This window comes from Thamnophis sirtalis, unplaced genomic scaffold, assembly GCF_051295495.1.
Source record: "Thamnophis sirtalis isolate CommonGarterSnake01/CBP01778 unplaced genomic scaffold, rThaSir2_p1.2 scaffold_7, whole genome shotgun sequence".
In the NCBI taxonomy this organism is placed as follows: domain Eukaryota; kingdom Metazoa; phylum Chordata; class Lepidosauria; order Squamata; family Natricidae; genus Thamnophis; species Thamnophis sirtalis.
The window spans coordinates 65,090,883-65,110,561 of NW_028261387.1; the positions used below are offsets into that span (position 1 = coordinate 65,090,883).

The 19,679-nt window shown below is 36.6% G+C and overlaps 1 protein-coding gene across 5 annotated transcripts in view; it reads left to right on the forward strand.

Annotated features, from left to right (window-relative positions):
* Window positions 1-19,431, forward strand: part of TOX2 (TOX high mobility group box family member 2) — a 209,452-nt gene extending 190,021 nt beyond the window's left edge. For all 5 annotated transcript variants that reach the window (XM_087720317.1, XM_087720314.1, XM_014069267.2 and 2 more), the window contains 4 exons: window positions 3,501-3,581; window positions 9,586-9,993; window positions 12,848-12,978; window positions 18,281-19,431. In XM_087720317.1, coding sequence (XP_087576443.1) covers window positions 3,501-3,581; window positions 9,586-9,993; window positions 12,848-12,978; window positions 18,281-18,317 — 657 coding nt within the window. In that variant the 3' untranslated portion in view covers window positions 18,318-19,431. The remainder of the gene's footprint in view (window positions 1-3,500; window positions 3,582-9,585; window positions 9,994-12,847; window positions 12,979-18,280) is intronic.
* Window positions 19,432-19,679: the final 248 nt, after the last annotated feature.

Genomic DNA, 19,679 nt, shown 5'->3' on the forward strand with positions numbered 1-19,679 from the left:
GATGAATAATTTTTTTTCATTCTCACCCAGAAAGTTTTTTAAAAAAATAAAAGCTGTGAAAAGGAATGTTTCTGCATTGAAAGGGGGGGCACAAGGGGTTCATATCAACTTCAACACTCATGTAGTAAAGGTGTCTCCTAATGTGAAGTCAGCTAACAAGAAACTTTAGCTGAGATCATATTCACACTTTTTTCATCTTTGGGGTATGGGCATGTGGTTTCAATTTCCATAATTCCTAGCACTACTGGGAATTCTAGACTTTTAATACATCTGGAGAATAAAGATTGAGGAAAGCTGTGTTGTAAAAGGAAGTGTAGGGAAGGTGTAAGGGAAGAGGAAAACATTAACTGTGAGATTGTTTAATCCTTGCATGGCTTTTGTTGGTTTTCTTAATGTTTTGCTATCCATTTGTAAGTTCACTCTGAATTTAAAACCATCAGCTGTTGGTTAAAATGTTTCTTCTAACTTCTTACCTTGAGGGGAAAATTTGTCTACAAAATTTAGTTTTTCAAAGCTATTTTTTCTGAGTGTAACTAAAGTTTTAAGAAAGAAACAAAATTGAGATGGGTTTTTTGAATCTCATATTGGTCTCACTTATTAACCACAAGGCAGTTTTTTTCTGTTAAGCTTGGAAACTTCAATTTCAACCACATATAAGTGACCCTGATCTATTTTTTTTATCTCATGTAATTTTATGCAAATCAAAGTGTCCCAATTGCTGGGATGTCTAATAAAATCAAAGCAGCTAGTTTTCTTAAGTTTTTTTTAAAGTCTTGAATTCTTTTCTTGAATTCAGTAACTTTGGTTAGCCGCCAAGTGATAATATTGTTTTATTTATAATCATCTTGTTAGTTATGTAAGGAAAAGCTTGATTTTATATGTTTCTACCTCTGGATTAAGCAGCTGCCACTTGTGAAGGTCAGAAATAACAACTGTCCATGGAGAACAGTGCCTTCTCTTTCACCAACTCAAAATAGCAAGTTTTATAGTAGTTGTTGTCTTTGGCCTTTTTTAGTACTTTTCCCTGTGGAATTGTAATGTCTCTACAAATAGATATACTATAAGTGAAATTGCAAAGTAGCAGTTTTGGATCTGATCTGAAGATACAAAGCCATTACCTTGACACATTGTTCTTTTCATTTTTGAAAATAGAATTTTCAAAATTATTGAAAAGACTTGCATGTATTGTGAGCATAAAATGTGCTGTTGATTTAATACTATAGTACTTTCTGCCAATACACATATAGAGCATCTGCAGCCCCTCATCTCATAAGTGCCGTCAGAATTTGACTTGAGAAATAAAAGCTACTATAGAAAAGGTGATACAAAGCTTCCTGGGTGAATGAAAGCTAACTTCTGCCACTTTGGAATCCTTTTGTTTGGATAGACTGGAATTAAACATCTTTTTTTACTTCCCCTTTATGTTTTTAGACTAATGAACAACTTGTGGAAATAAAAAATAATATTCTAATCTTTTGCTATCCTGAGATAGAGGCTGAGATGAATAACACTCTATAGGTGTTTTTTTTTTACAGTGGTAGATTGTATATTGATTATCTTCTTTTTTAAAAAAAAAACACCTCAACTCTATACACTTAAATGAATTTTTATTTATTCTATATATATGACTAAGGAAGTAAATACCATTATGATATTTATGCATATGCAGGCTAAATAAATGTTGAATGGCTCAGCAACCATGCTCTATTTTGGTAATATTTTGTAATGCACAATAACAAGATTGCAGATTAATACATTTATAACAGTAAGGATGTAATACATTTTAATGGAAGTGTTTGGGACAAAGCATCACATCAATTTGATGTAATGATTATGTAGTTCAAAAGAATATGGATACTAAAAATATTACACCCTGTCGTAAAATCAGTTTGCTGTAGTACGTATATGGAGTCTATGTACAATATCAAGTATACTAGGAATCATATTTATTTGAGAATGCTTACCTAATCCACATATTTGTGGAATATCTTATTTTTATTTAATGTAATTATTTGAGAAATGTCACATGGAATATAAACACCTAAAAGTTAATAATATCAATAAGCATACAAAAATGATAATTACCAGTTGATATCAACACCTTCTTAGCAATCATATAACATAGCATCTCTTAATTTGCCTCAATTTATTAATCAAGCGCTTCAGAGCCAGAATCAAAGTATGATCAGAAACAAAGAATAAAATATATCTGGCATATAATGTCAAGTTATATGCTAATTAATTATACAAAAAATAACCCCACCTGATATTATGAGCTAGTCTAGTAGAACAAGCAAAGAGTTCTAAACAAATATCAAAAATCAAAATGGATGTCCTTATCTGGTATTTCAGTAGGCTGAAAAACGAGATTAAGGCAGCCATTAATTTAGACTTAAAACTGCGTACAAAAATTGGACCCATTTTATAAATCCTATGGGAAATCCATTGCTAAGGTAATTTAGCTATGATAATATACTATCTATAGATTTCATTGGAAGCTTTGTCTGCAAGTAATAGGATTGTGGCTTTGTCTTTTCCATCTTTACTCAAATCAATAACATTAACATTAACAGCCAAATATTATCTGATCTATGTCACGTTTGATTATTCTTGACAATTGAAGCAATCACTTGCTGATGTCTATTGGGTAAAGTGCCAGTTAAGACTTTAATCGGTTAAATGGGATGTTAGCACCTACTGTATGATCTTTACCAGATATAACATGACATATGCATCATATTTCATTCATTAAATGAAAAGGATAAGAGTCCAGTTTAAAAAAAAATCTGATTGGATATAATTGATAGAGTTTGGATAAAATGTATCAACAAATACTTTATATCATTCTATAAGAAATCTATAAAGTCCTGTTACATTATCATTACTCTATTTTTTCTTTCTATTCAATCATGTCCAATTTGCAGAGACTGCCTGGATTTCCCTGCAGTTTTCAGAAGTGGTTTGCATTGCCTCCTTCCTAGGACTGAGAGAAAGTGATTGGCCCAACTGCCCAAAAGTCACCCAGGAGGCCTTTTGCCTAAGACGTAACTAGAACTCACTGTTTCCTGGTTCTAACCAGATTTCTTAAGCCATCACATCAAACTAGCTCTTGCCTTTACTGATAACAAAAAGTAAAAATCAGTCAAAAAGCAATTAATAATTAGTTTGTTTGTAGAACACTCTCTCTAAATTTGATGTCTCCGTGCCAATTCTAAAATAGCATTTTAACTTGTGCAAGCAGTAGCAAACTTCCGTGATAAGCCCAGCTATAATTTTAAATCTCTATCTGTTTTCTGGTAGTTTTGATTTCAGTCTGAATTTCTGTTTTTGGAAAAAGCATATAAAATTCACTTTCATATCACCTATATACAGAGATTGGATTTATAATAAACCCAGCACAGCTCCCTTGGGCAATATGCAAGACATAAACAACTGTACAATCAGAGCAGTATCATCCTGTTTCTCTTGTTTAATTAATATTTTCTTCTTGGGCTTTTCAGGCATATAAAAGGAAAACTGAAGCAGCAAAGAAGGAATATCTAAAAGCTCTGGCAGCGTACAGGGCCAGCTTGGTTTCCAAGGTAACAGACTATGCTTCATATATGAATTTCGATGGTTGTAGCAATGATAAATTAGTTGCAACTCAGGGACATCTCTGGGGAAGAGCAAGTTTGTAAGAAACACACTATAACCATGCCATCAAAATGAATTTAAGTGTTAGCTACATTCTGTATGAACTAAGTAAAATACTCCAGCGTGCCTCAAGGATACACAGTAAGAATTCTAGTTTTCTTACTTTCAAGAAAATAAAACTGAATGTTCTGAGGTTTCCTTGCAATCTTTGGAGACGAAGTTATTAACTCACTCTGTGTTACAACTAAATCCAGTATTTTGATTTAGAAATGTGCCTAAATGCTTATTTTTCCATATAATTAAGGAAAATTTGAAAGTTTTTTGCAGATATTCTAAACTCTTTAAAATATAATTTCTAATAACTCAACCTGCCTCAGTCTATACCCTGGTGCAGAAGCTTTAGCAAAATCATTCATGTCCAGGGTCATATAGTGCTATCAGAAGAATCAATAGGCAGATATTAGTCCCATCTATTCAGGGATTGAGATCAACAAAGATTAGAATAGTGGTCATGGTTCATTAGCAAATCAGAAACTTTTTTTCAGACAAAGAGACAAAGATTTTAATGAAGCTTGATATGTCCTAGCATTACACAGGATCGATTTATTACCAGTGTTTATTAACAACCACAATTAACCTCAGAATTTCCATCATATCTTTTTGCAATTATTAAGCAAATCAACTGGTCATTAAGTGAACCCTAAGGTTGTTAAGCGAATCCTTTCTCCTACATTGATCACATTTGACCACAGGATGGTGCAACTAGTCATAAATGAATAAATGCAGGTCTGTTGTTAAGTATCCAAAATGTTTTCAAGTGGTTGTGTGCGAGTGTGTGTACATGCAAGAAGTGATTCAAATCCAGTTCATTCAATAAGATTCCAATAAGATTAATTAGGCAGGACCTGACATGGCAATTCAATTGTATTGAATTGCAACATCAGACTGTATCTTCCTTGGTGATGAGAATTTAAATCTGTATCCAGAGGAACAAGTGGAGATGCCTGCATTAGATGAGATTATTGTCACTAGTCCTATTCATATTCTTTCTTTCTTTCTTTCTTTCTTTCTTTCTTTCTTTCTTTCTTTCTTTCATTTGTTCTTTTGTATTTGAAGAAAAATTTGCTCTCCCGTAATAAAGGGGGACAAAAATAAAACAAAGCTCTAGTTTGTAATATGTGATCAACCAGAGAAGAATTATTTGGAATTTTAATTGCTTTAGAACTGAAATTTAATTGATATAGAATATAAAAGGTATGCATTAAAATAGACACTATTTAGTGAGAATGTGAAGGAAAAGAATACATACATACATACATACATACATACATACATACATACATGCACGCACACAGTATGATCCATTGACCACCTGAAAATGAATTATGAGCAAATGGAATGTAGTTGCAATTGTTTTTCCTACACATAATAATGGCAGCATATTTATGCTGAAGGAGTAGCATAGACATACGAGGGGAACATATGGCAACTATTATTGGATGATATCCCAGAGATGAATTGTAGACAATGAGAATATAAACCTCAGGTGGTACCGTAACTTTGATGAATAAAATTTGATGAATCTCTAAATTTGATCAATAAAATGAATAAAAATGATGTGGCTTTGGAAGCAAGTAAGAAATGGAATATTTAATAAAACAAAGATATAGGACTCTAATAATATTTTAAAGTCTATCCATTTTGCTAATGCATAGACATTTTTTAGTGAGTTTGGAATTGCCATCTTTGATCAACAGCTATTATGTGTAAGGGAATTATAGTATATATGTTATAGCTAACATGGACCTTTTCTCCTTAATTAGTGCATTTTAAATGTTTGTTTGCTTTGATTTCAAAATTATTTCAATGTAATGGAACAATATTAAAAGAGGGAGGCAGAAATATCTTACAGTGAGGCTCAAAGAACAACATCTTGATTTACTGATCATCTTAACCTATCAGTTCACAGAAAGTCACTTGGCATTTTTCTGTAATGATACACTTATTTGCTTTCTCATTTGTTATTGGCATGTGATTTCAATAAGCAGGCTGGGGTGGGGGTGGGGGGTTGACCATGGGAAAAAAGTAAAGTGGAGGGAGAAAATGGGAAAGTGTTCTTTGTGTTGTAGACACAGTGTTCTCTCTTTCTCTCTCACTCTCTCTGATTGTATTACAGAGTCCCTTTACATAAATCTACCATGCTGTGGCCAGGCAGAGATGGCTTTTAATGTTAATATTATAAGAAAATAAATTTACTTTTTAAACCCCTACATCGTTTTAATTTTAGTATAATTAAAATCAAGTAATCATACACTTCACGCTGTGCAATGAGCACTAAGGAACTTTGCCTGGAGTTAACTGAGCCATGCTTGAAGGTTAAGAGCTGTGGCAAAAAGGTCAAAAAGGAAATAATCTGAGTCCCTTTCACTGGGTTAAGTGTTTCAAAAAATTCAAAACTGCATTGAATGAGTTTACAGTTGAATATTCTAGTATTGGTATTCCATTCATGCTGCATCTAATTCATTGGCACACTATCTTAACGGCATTTAGCAAAGCAGTAATGATAACTGTTGTGGAATTCTTTTTTTAAAAAAATCTGACTTTCATATTTAAATGTAGCTAGGATGAAAGGTTTTGGAGAGAAAAACCCATTTATCTTTGCAAGCAAATACCTTTAAAATGTATCTATTGCCTCAGAGAGGTAAATAAATAAAATTCTGTTAGAAATTGTCTGCATTTGAAGCAATCCACAAAATGGAAGCAGGTGGCATAGCAGATAGCACATGCAATTTTGTCAAAACTATGAGAATAAAGAAGGATCCTAATGGATAAGAACAGAGATTAGCAACATGGTGCTTATGGGCACCTGCAAATCTCATCTCACTTAAATTTAAAAAATTATTTTAAAATAAATAAATGGAAGGCTGATTGCAAGTCAAAGTCTTAGCTTCAAGATCAATTTATTTCCAATAACATCCGAGAATGTCATATAGGCTACATAGGTATTCTTGGAAAATAAGTGTGATTAGAGCTGTAGCCCAATTGTTTTCCTTGGGAATTTGCCTATTAGACAGAAAATAATCAGAAATACTGGCAAAACTATAACTGTAGAGACAATGGGATTAAATCACCATGTTGCCTTTTGATTAGTCCTTAGATGGGAAATTACCAAGAAACCCCCAAAGTTATAAGTTAGATTGCAAGGTGAAATACCCAAAGAACAAAACAGAATTTTTTTTTAAAGAATCCCTACACAATTGTGTCCGATTATGGTAGGCATTTTGTGAAAGCATTTTCAGCATGCTGTCAAAATTCATTTTGGGCTCAGGGACCCCAAAGGTCTGCCCTCCTCTGGTTTAAGCATTGAATAAGTAAAAGGTGAAGCTAAATGAAATAATGATATTGTAAACTGCCTTCTATTTGGACCAAATTTGGCTCCTTTGATTAGCAGTAGCTCTTCTTGTATTTGAAAAAAGTCATATGTTATCCTTTAACTAGTTGTGGGTACAAAGCATATTGTGTGTTTAAGCTGCAGACCGTGAAGGATTTTATGTTAACGAAGCTTAAGTCCAATTGTGTTGCTGGTACTACTTACGGTATTAATCAGCAAAATGTTTTGTATAGTTGATTTAAATTAGTGCTGGGAAATGCAATACATTTGTTGTACTTTTTTCTGCCACATATTCTTCTTCTAATATAACCACCGAAAACTAACTTTCACTTAATTGTACACCATTTATAACTGTGAGAAATAATGTGAAGTCCCAATCAAGAACACGGTGATTCAGTTGCACATTAAAGCCCAAGATGTAGTGGCCTTCAAAGGTCTAAGACCCTTATATTGGATGCATGTATTAGATCAGTGGTCCCCAACCCCCAGTCCGCGGACTGGTGCCGGGCCGTGGAGTACCTGGCACCGGGCCGCGCAGCGGCCGGGGGCCATGATTGCTGCAGCCGACTCTTCACTCATGCAGCGCCGTCGCCAGAGGGGGGGAGCTGCGCGGAAGCACAGGAGCAAGTGAGGCAAGGAGGAAGAATCCCCCGCTACTACACCACCTCCGCCCCCTCCCCGAGTCAGCCGTCCCCTCAGTGAACGCCTCCGCCTCTTTCTCCTTTCTCGCCTCAGTCGGCTCGCCTGGAAGCGAGGCGAGGAGGGGGCGGACCATGCGCTGGAAGCGGAGCCCTTGGAGGCCCTGGCGGCTTCCCCGCCCGGCCTTGGCTTGTGAGAAGGAACGGCGGGAGAGGTAGAGAGAGAGAGAGAGAGAGAACGTCGGGCAGCCAAGGGCGGGGGGGTCTTTTGAGGGGAGATGGGGGGCAGCGCATGGTGGAAAAGCGGCGGTCTTGCCCACCCCTTCCCTGCCTCCCACCCCCTCCAGTTGCCGCAGCCAGGGGTGGGGGCTCGGTGCCTGAAGTCTCTTGCCTCTCTTCCAAAATTTCACCAACGGGCATCGGTGAAGCGCGCTCTTTCTCTTCCTCACAAAACACATTTCCTTTCCCCCCACACGTAGTTATTGGTGATATGGACTCTTGGAGGCTGCGCTCCCGCGTCGCGTTTCCTTTTTGCAGCCCACGAGAATGCCTGCTTCTGAGCCTCAAAAAACGAGAGTTCTCTTAAGGCTGCAAAAAAGGAATATACTTTGGTCCTTGAAGCGCTTTTGCTGTTATTTGGACATTATATATATACGTACGTACATACGTACGGTATGTATATATGCATGCATGCATGTATGTATGTATGTATGTATGTGTATGTATGTATGTATGTATGTATATGTATATATATGTGTATATATATATATATATATATATATATATATATATATATATATATATATATATATATATATATATATATATATATATATATATATATATATGTCTGTAGTCCATAATATAGTGATGATTTAAAAAAAAATTAGTTGAGCACATGGAATCTTTTTTCTTTTAGTATATTTTGGAGGTGGGGGCCCACTTTGTTATTTAAGATAGTATCTCCTTTTATATATGGTAGTGAAGATACCTAATACTCCTACCCCCTATTTCCCCCACGACAATCAATGTGTCGTCGCGAACAACGCCCCCCCACCCCTGCGCGCGCTCAGCGGGCCACGGTAAAATTATCAAAGGCTGACTGGTCCGCGGCGATAAAAAGGTTGGGGACCACTGTATTAGATCATTGCACCCAGGGATAGGGAGGAACCCCAAGGCTAGTTTCCTAAAAAGAATGAAGAGATAGTAAAAGAATTTCAGAATTTATCTCTGTTAAGTAGATCTTGGGAACAAGGCTCGTCATTCAATACATATGTTATCAAGCATGGTACAACAAGCTTCTTGTATCTGACAATAAAAGACACAGTCCTAAATGTCCAGAGATTATGGTTACTGTATATGTCTTATTTAAGGAATCCAGTATTTCATTGAGCTGTTATTTTTTTCTAAAATAGTTACTCCAATTGTGAAATCTCTACCAGAGTTTATATAGATTAGAGAAAAAAGAAGATGGCATTAGCATATGAGACCTTAATACAAATTTAGTTGTCTGCTTGCTTCAGTGATCGTAAGTTACAGGAAGTGAACAAAAACTAGCATGAACACAACTCCATCTCCTTTTTTAAAAAAAAAATCTGTTGGAAAGGGATCTTCAGTCATGTGTTTTAAATTTCTTCTTATATTTCTCTTCTAATCATGAGTGGAAGCAAAGATAAAGATTTTGTAGAGAGTTTTTTTTTTTTAGTTTTACCCTTTATTTGTATGCCGCCCTTTTCCCTGGGGGGACTCAGGGTGGCTCACAGTTCAAAAAGGGGGGGGGAGACATACAGTATTTCACATAAAGACAATACAACATATTAAAAAGAGAGGCAAACAGTGCTGTTCATTAATCAGTCCAAAGGTCTAAGTTGCACTTAACTCATTTTCATTGCAATTTGGTCTTTTTGTGTATTTCTCTTGTAGAGTTCAGCTGACCAAGGCGAGACAAAAAATGTTCAGAGCAGCCAACCTTCAAAAATGATCCCACCCAAACAGCCCTTGTATACAATGCCACCGCAGGCCTCATCACCTTATCCGGGCTTGGGCTCCTTCTTGTCCCCATCGGATCTGCAGAGTTACCGTGGTCATCCTCACCCCAGCCTCTCCAGGACCCTGAGTTCCAAACCTATGTTGCCCAGTATCAGTGCCTCACCTCCTCCTTCTTTCCAGATTAGCCCCCCTCTCCATCAGCAACTCTCTTTGCATCACCCGCAGAGCTCCATCCTCAACCAGCCCCTCAGCATGCAGCAGGTCTCCCAGCAACCTATTTTGTCTCCTTCTATGGCACTACAGGTACAGCCCCCCATGAATTCTTCACCACCAGGCCAGCAGGTGAGTGGCTGAAGCAATCGTTCTTAAACAGGTTGTGCATGTTTATAGCTTACCTAAATGTGATACTAGGATCTGTGAGTCTCCTGCTACTCTGCATTGAAAGTTATAGGAAATGGGGTTCTTGAAGAGAGTGGTTGATCCATACTGTGTGCCCATCCAGTGGTAGGTTTCTATTCTTTTTTACTACCAGTTCACTCATGCATGCATGTGACACTTCTGCGCATACACAGAAGTGTCTGGATGGGTGGGCAGAGCGTCCCATCGCCACCAATACTAGCTCAGCCGATCCGGGCCAAGCCAGGAGCAATCCAACTCTGTGCCGAGCTAAATAGAAACCTGTTTGACTGTGCATTGTGTTAATCCAACCACTTATGGTGTAACTAATAAATCATAACTAACCAGATCTCAATATAAGAAGTGGCTTTTATTTTATTTATTAACTCAATTTAATTTAATTGATGCCTATCTCATAATGCTTGAAGTGCCTTTCTGTGGAATCCATGGAATTTTACAAGCACTTTAGACAATACCATTTCCCACTTGAAGCAATCCTGTTTTTCCATATAGGTATTCCTTGTCTTATGACCATTCATGTAGCGACCATTCAAAAATATGCTGAAAAAAGTGACATGCAGTCAGTCCTCATACTTAAAACTGTTGCAGCATCCTCATAGTCATGTGATTGTGCTTCAGGCACTTGGCAACCTGCATGTTTTTATTTACGGTTGAAGCATCCTGGGATCATGTGGTTGCCCTTTGCAACCTTCCCAATTGGCTTCTAATGAGCAAAGTTAATGGAGAAAGCCAGATTAACTTAAAAGTATGATTACTTAACAAGCAGTGATTTACTTTACAGAAAAAAAGTCACAAAACCTGGCACAATCACATGATACTTACTTAATGACCATATCACTTAGTGATGGAAAATCCGGTTCCAACTGTAGTTGCAAGTCAAGCTGTAATGTCTTCATAAAGCTCCCTCTGCTACTTTTATAGTTTCCAAAGTATCTTCATGTTACATTCCTAAAATTTGGTAATAATTAGTGTATTTGGCAATGTAATTTTCTCCTACTTCGTTTTGCTTTTTGCTAAAATGAGAGATACAGTGGCGGAAACAAGTTCCTTTTAAAACTCCTTTGCCTTTGTCCAAACATTTGAAAAATGTGACCTTGCTAGCCTTTACAATCATGTTCCTATGTTCCTATGCATCTTGGTTCTTACGGAGGAAAAACTGTTTTTAAATAGTCCCAAAAGTGCTTTCCAAAAAGCTATTGGGCTTTCTTGTTTCCAGTTGCCTTTTGAAAAGCACCTTTGGGACAACCATGACCTGGATGACTGAGAATCTCTATAGAAATATTTTTAAATAGGATTATTATTCCTCCTTCCAGCCAAATAAGAATTGCCTACTCCTATATTAAGTAATCACCAACAAATATATGGATGTGTTATTGGTGAATAGTAGTAGGAGAATGAGCAGTATACACAAGCCATTATAATTATTGTTTCCTGCAAACATGAACTACGATTTTGATAGTCCCTAAGTTGCCTTTTAAGGAACGCGGTGACTAAGTTTCTGAACTTGTCGATCAGAAGATTGGCAGTTCAGCGATTTGAATCCCTAGTACCGTGTAACAGAGTGAGCTCCTGTTACTTGTACCACCTTCTGCCAACCTAGCAGTTCGAAAGCATGTAAAAATGCAAGTAGAAAAATACCTTTGGTGGGAAGGTAACAGCACTCAGTGCACCTTTGGCATTTAGTAATGCTGACACATGACCATGGAGACCTCTTGGGCTTTGAAATGGAGATGAGCACTGCCCCCTAGAGTTGGGAATAACTAGCACATATGTGCGAGGGGAATCTTTACCTTTAAGTTGCCTTTTATAACTGGGTGGGGTTTTATTTATTTATTTTGTATACCTATTTCTACTATTTATTTATTATTGTGGCGAATTATGGTGTAGTGATTTGAATCAAAACCAGCTGTGAATTATTCAGTGGGATGTTGAAGTAGCCATAAGTCAAATCCCAATTCTCTAGAGTAAGTGAACTTCAACCTGGAGGTTTTGACAATGGATGTTTTCCATCATTGGTTGTCTCAAACTAAATTTGTGTAGAACATTTTTTTCTAAATTGTTATGATTGCCCTATCAGGCTACCCTGATAGTTGCAAACAAATAAAATAATGATTTGTTTATTTCCTCCAGAAGCTTCACTGGGATGTAAATTTAGTTGCTATTATAATTTCAGCCTTTCCCAGCTGTATGCCTTCTGATATACTGGAACCACGTTTTTGAGGGTGCCAAGTTACCAGCAATCATAGCACATCTGGAGGGTGCAGGTTTCAGAAGGCTTGATTAGGGCAATATCTAAAGCAATATTTCACATCAGGTCTCTCTCATGTTTTTTCAGAACTACCAGAACATGGCTTCTGCTAAAACCACAATGAAGATTTTTCTTGCCACATCCTCATATAATCAGTTATTTTAATACATTGCAGCAGTGAGAAATGCAGTTCATGTGGGGAAAAGACTATGATTGCAAAGAAAAAAATAGTAAAGGCAAAAGTATTAATTTTTATGCCTAGTAAGACAGCAAATGTGAGATGATTTTTTTTCAGATCAATAGTTTGTAAAGCTAGAATAAGTGAGAAAGCAGCAAATTGTTTTACATAATAAATAATTTGAAATAACAAATATATCTTCTGCACATTCACAGTTGTTCAAATATCAGCATACTTGGTTCATCTGGGATGTCCCCTTTTAAATATTTTCTTGAATTGGTTATATATAAAACCAAGTTGTTCTGCTAATAACTCCAACTTTTCCGTCTTCTGTTCTTGTCTCCTATTCTTAGGATTTTTCACATATTTCATCCGAGTTTCAGAACAGTGTTGGACCACGATCACCTGGTGCATCAAACCCTCCAGGAAATACTGACTGGGACAACGATTACTCCAGCAGAGAGTGTGGGATTAACCACTGCAGGCCAGTAAACAAAATTTTAAAAACTCCAATGTATTTAGAAGGCCTCTAAACTGCATTTATTTACACAATTGGAAATTTATCATTTAAGGTCACAAAGAGGGAATAATGAAGTAAACAAAAAACCATATTACAAAATCATACATGCTTCCTTTGAACATGAGTGTTTTTATTTAGATTTTGCATTTCTAAGAAACCTATCTTGTTCCCAAAACAACTGCATGAATTTTCAGAGTAAAACAAACTATATTTAATCTAACAGAAAGTTTAACTTTCTTTTTTTCCCATTTTTTATTTTTATTCAAAAGATTAATTTTCTTCCTTTTATTAAGAATTTTCTTCGTGTACTTAGTAATATGGGCCTCGGTGACTCAGCAGTTAAAGATGCTGAGCTTGTCAGCTGACAACCCAAGTTTGAGACTCAAACTTCGTGCAATAGAACAAGCTTTTGTTACTTGCCCCAACTTCTGCCCACCTAGTTCTTTGAAAGCATGAGAATGTGAACAGATAAATAGGTACCATTTTGGTGGGCAAGTGTTCTGTGTGCCTCGGTGTATAGTCACATTGGCCACATGATCATGGAAATATCTTTGGACAATGCTGGCTCCCTTGGCTAAGAAATTGAGATGAGCAACATTCCCTAGAGTCAGATATGACTGGACAGGGGAAACCTTGACCTTTATTTAGTTATATGTCTAAGACAGGATGATTTCCCTGATGAAGAGTGAGGGACAGAGCTGTCTAACAGGAACAAATAGAAAGATGGGTTAATTTACAAAATGAACTCTACCCCTTCTTTACTACCAACTGGCTCCAGCCTTCTCACTTGCCTTGCATAAGCTTCTTCATATGTACATTTGTATAAGTAATCAGAAGTATTAACTTACTTCCATTTATTATATTATGACAATAATTCTTTGCAACATCTACTTTAAATCATTTAAGTCATTCCATTGTAGCCATTACAATTTTCAGCGCCATCATAATTTTCAATGTTCTTTTTACTTACTTGGGAAAGAAATGATTTTCTGAAGTCAGCAAAATGAAATATAGTACTTAATGCAGTAGTAGGCTATTCTAGACCATTGGTCAAAGGCTTCAGCATAAGGAGGACAAAAACTAAAAATGGTGACAGCAATTATTCTGTTAAAGCCTTGCCCCATTTCATGTGTGCTGTCCCACTAACACAAAAGTGGGGAAATCTGTATCTGTTGGAAACTGAAGTAGCCAAGACTTATGAAACTGTCTGGATTTTGCCAGCCTAAGAAGGAGCATTTTAGCCCTGAAAGATGGGACAATTTTCTGAATGTAGGTGCTGTGATGATGCTTGATGTCATTCTTTGCAACATGATGTAGCTTCCATTTGCTAGCTTGTCCTCACCAGACTTCCAGCAGCCTAAGGCTCCCAGAAAAATCTGAATTGGGTTACACCATGAATTGTTGGTTTGCTAAGATGTTGTTTTCTGGAATAATATATGTGACTGCTTTTCTCCAGTTATAGCTACTGCTGTTTTCAGTGTTCTTCACTTTAGTTTAAATATATTACCCTTTTTGCGAATATTCAAGATTCACTGGCTGGATATCTTCATACAATTTTACAAGTTAAGCTGTATTTCTTAGACTCTTTATGTAAAAAAGTGTAAAATGAGTGAACCATTAAAAAGGGAATATCAAAATAGTCCTGACAGAGGAATGTGTGAGATATAAACTCAAACTAATGCCATCTTCTTGATCATCTTCAATATACAATGGGATAGAAAAAACTCTTTAACAGGTTTTCAAGATTCTATATTCTACCCTACAACAGTAAATGGTGTTCCTGGAATCTTTGCTGTATCTGTTTTTGGATCTAGCCTACCTTGGAGGGCTGATATTTGGATAGATAGCATTCATGGGACCTCTCTGGAATAAATAGTCTGAATTGTGTCTTAAGGCTATGAAGCAAACTACACATATTGCTGAGTTGCATGCAGTCAGTTTGTCCAAACAAAAACAAACCACATTAATTCATGTTGGAGACTAGAAGGTGCGGTCAAAATTATATAATCTTCCAAATCATTTGAATAAGTGAAGAAAGATCTTTTGGGGAGGGGGAGAAGAACTATAAAACATGAGAAATGCACTTAGTTGAAATTCAATTATTTATAATGGTATCCATAATGTGTTTTGGAGAGCAGTTTGTAAAATTAATGAAGCTCTAGTACTGTAGCACCATGCCATTCATGTTCGTATTAATTCTGTGCTGAGGATAGGAAGAACATGCTAAGGGCAGACTGGAGAAAGAACAGATAAATTAATTATGAAAGAGTAGATACTGTAGATTGCCAATACCTTTGACAAACAGGTGCTTTAGTATATTTTCATTCCATAACATAGGGCTGAAATTCATATTGATCTTGGATATATTCACTTAAGTATGGGCCTGCTATAGGAACATAAAAAAGAGTAGAGCTAACCAATTTTTAATGGAGAAAGGATATACAGATGAGGCAACCTTTTATCTCTTGCCTCTCTGTGGTTAATTTTCTCTCTATAGTCTACTTCCAGCGTATCTAGCAAGTTACGTTGGTGGTGAAATATTTAGTATCACCACATGTACAATACTGCATGTGCTTTATTCTATCTAGAACACAAGATTATAACCTGCTTTGTATGTGATTAAGGCATAGCTGTCATGAAACTGTAAAATAGTTAGTTTTGACACCGATTCTCTCTCTGAGCAGTCTTTTTCTTAGTTTCCAATGGGGTAGAACTATTCTTTTGTTATGAAATGCAATGAAAGGCATATTTTCATCTGTAAAATTGTGAATGGGTTGAGGGAGTGGGGTTAGATAACTTGGAAGTTGCACAATTTTATTAGCTGGAATTCTCCAGCTAATAAAAAAGCATCTAAGCTCTTAGATGGGGGAAACCAGTTATAAGTTTTAATTTGGTAAGGCTTTTCAGGATTTAGCTGATTTTTCAGAAATCTTAACTAACATTTAGAATTAAATTAGTATTTGCATCATCTGTGTGTGTGTGTGTGTGTGTGTGTGTGTGTGTGTGTGAGAGAGAGAGAGAGAGAGAGAGAGAGAGAGAGAGAGAGAGAGAGAGAGAGAGAAGTCTATTTTCAGCAGTGCATTTCTATGAGTTTTTGTATTGTAAAGCAATACAGGCTTTACAATACATATCCATATCTATTAGTATTCAACAAGCATAGGTCAACATAGTGGAGAGTTTTTTTTACTAAAAGAATAATCAGAATTAGTCTTTGTCCTAGTCAAGATTTCTAAGAAGGCAGAACTTTTTGCCACTGCAACCTGTGGAAGTTGACAGAAGGGAGAGAAAATGATTGTTCTTAGGAATGACAGGCAAACTGAAATAACACTGCTAAGTGTACAAAGCAGGAATGAGGAAAGAGAGGCAGAGATTAAGTGATTCTTCACTGTAACTTTTCATAATTATCACTAAGAGCAACAGGGCAATGCTACAAATAAGGAAACCAATTTTGGTCTGAACTAATACAATTGCATTTCCCAAATCATTCTGTTCTGCATGGCCCAGGTCAGATACTATCTTGAGTGATACAATCCAAGGCTGAGCACCATGCTTTAGAAAGGATCTGTGCTGAATAGAGAGAAAGAAGAGGGATGAGCATCTGAGCAAGATAGAACAGGACTCCTACAAAAGTGGCAGAGGAAGGTGGCTTAAAAAACAACAATTGAGGGAGGACCAGATAATGTGTGCCAGGTGGAGTGGAAAACAAAACTTAAGATCTGTTCTTACTGTCCCAGGATGCAGAAAACAGAATAATGATTTCAAATTAAGGCAGCATCTGACTGAATATTAGGAATGGAAGAGCAATTCAAAAGTATTGCATATTTCCAAAGGTGATGATCATCTTCACTGGATGTATTCCAGCAAAGGTTGGAGTGCTTTAACACAGATTTCCACACTGAGCAGGGAGCTAAATGCTGTGGCCTAAATGGCCCCTTATGTTACTAAGCTGTATCACTTCACCATATGAGTAGGGAATATAGCAGTCCATCAGAGTCTCAGGTTTAGGATGGATTTAGAAGTATAATCACCATATTATTTTCCCCCTAAAGTTGCAGTGTAATGCCAATCACAGTTAAATAAAACACCAGTGAATTATTTAGATAGAATATGCAACATAATGCAATATAGTAGTCAAAAGTGCACATCCACAGTTTGAATATGGCCATTAGCTGGGCCAGTGATGTCAGCTGTAAGAATAGTTACTGCCAGACTCTAGAGGATGAAAACAACATTTTATTATGGATGGAATATAAGACTTGACCATTTCAAGTGATACCATTTAGTTCTGTATTGACTATCTGATTGACAGCAGTTCTCCAAGTTTACAGATCCACCCCTCCACTCTGTAAATGCCAAGAATTCAGCCTGGAACCTTATGCATGTAAACTATCTATCCTAGCATTGATCTGGTATCTTTGGGCTGTCATTTCTGAGGATTAACACCCAAAGAATAATACACTGCCTAGAATTGTATTTCGAGTTAGTTGGTGTGTAAAGGCCTATTGTGAAACAAATCAAAAATAACAACGCCTGGTTAACAGTTTGCAAAGGAATGGCAATATATCAGGCATGCTACTTTTGTACTGTGGCCAGCTTAACAAGCTTCTAAGCGAAACAGCTGCAATGCTTTGATATCTGGAGTGCCAGCTGGCATTGGAACAGAAGTCATATTCTCAACTGTCCTGGACTATTGCTCCAAAGGTGAAGGCTGACCGTTATTTGGTGGCCAGTCATGCAGTTCATTCCCAGCCATACCCCATGCCCAGCTATGATTGATAATGGAACTATAATTGGTCTTATCTCTGTGGTAATACGCAGCATGCTGTAATGTCTGAATAGCACAAAGGGCTTGGATGCTTTTTGGTTTCGGTGCTCCCAACTGAGTCAGATGCCTTCAGATAGGCTAATGAGCTAGTCTTACCTGTAAGCAGTTGTTGTGCTTGTTCCTTATGAGACTGCCTCTATAGTACCCTTGCCTAATATTTAGTGGCAGTACAATAAGCTATACAGAGCCCACACTTGCTTATTATCAGGATGTATATATATATATATATGGGTTATAATTAAATTCATTATTTCAAAGCAGAGACACACAAGTTGTTGTTTTTTAATTTCCCTACTCTCTTTTGCAATGTGGACCTCGCAATGGACAGGTACAACACATGGGTACCTGCTAGTCTCATAGTTGCTATGCTGGGTTTTTTTTTTTTTTTAGCAGCCTGTCACAATCTCACATCCGTTCTTTCTTTCTGTTTTCTTCTTACAGCATGCTGCCAAGGGACAAGTCACTCTACCTCACTTAAGCCCTGACATCTCCATTCTGCAAAGGTGAAAAGGAAAGACACTTAAGTGAGTCTGTGACACAGGCTACCCAGGTGGGCATCAAGCAAGTCACATGGAAAAGAGAGCATGGCTTCATTTCTTGATTCTGAGAGCAGCCTGTCCTTTGTTTTTTTTCCCTATCTTTTCTTCCTCCTTCCTTCCTTCCTTTCTCTTTCTTCTCAGAAGTCTACTGTATGCGGAAGCCAACCATGCATAGATCATAAAAGAGCAAAAATTTACAAAGGTTCACCCCATCCCGCACGCAACTTTCTTGCTTGCTACCAGCTTAGCTAAGGACCATTTTCCTAGCGAACTGCTTTTTAGATTCAGCACAGACTATGGCACAGCACTCAACGGCATTAGGCTTGGCTCAGCTGGAGGAGACGCTCTTTTGATGACTTGCTAAAAGGCACTAAACTTTGTGCAAGACAAATGTGAAGTCTGTGTGAATATTGTACATGCAAAAGGCCTTGAATGTCTGGCAAAGAATTAAAATTCAAAATAAAAATAAAACTATTGTTTGGAAGATGGGTGGACAGAATAGCTGGGAAGCAAAAGTGCAAATATGAGAAGGAAACAATGTGAAAAAAAAGATCATGAAAAATATAATTTGTTGGATAGTTGTAAGTAGCTTACTTAAATGTTTTAGAAGTGTGCTAAAGACATCTTTAAAATTCTTTTGTGGAAGAAATAGTAGTTTACTTTATAGTAAAAGCATTTTATATTAATTGTAGCACATTTTTTTAGTTATACATAGAATGGAGATGTGTATAAAAAACAAATGAAAAAAAAAACCCTGCCAAACTCGTTTCTATTATTTGTACAGCAAGAAATGGACAATTTATATCCGTGTTATATGGCATTATTATATTTTTTTCAGCCATATGTCCATCTATTTAAAATTGCTGACAAGGATTTTTGTCTATTTATGAAAAAAAATAGAAAGCAGAATTACAGTTTATGAAAAGTGCGTTTTCCATGTTTTTTTTAATTATTTTTTATTTTCTTTGTGGTGCTGTTTATACAGTACCTGCACATTTTGACTCACAATGCTTATCTTACCTTTCTTTATAATAAAACATAAAAAAAGTAGAATCCAAGGCGTCACATTCTTTTGTGGGTCATACAAAGGTAACACTCCATGCTGTCATTTCTCACCAATGAAAATATTGTGGCATATGCTTTCAGAAGATGTATTTGTATCACTTCTATGGTTATGGGAATATGTGGGCACACATGGAGTTCCTTTGCTCATAAAGCCTACTTTCTTCTCTTTAATGGAAGATTAAGAACACACAAAGTGGATGCATTTACAGAATTGCTCTTTGTTTCAAAATGCACAG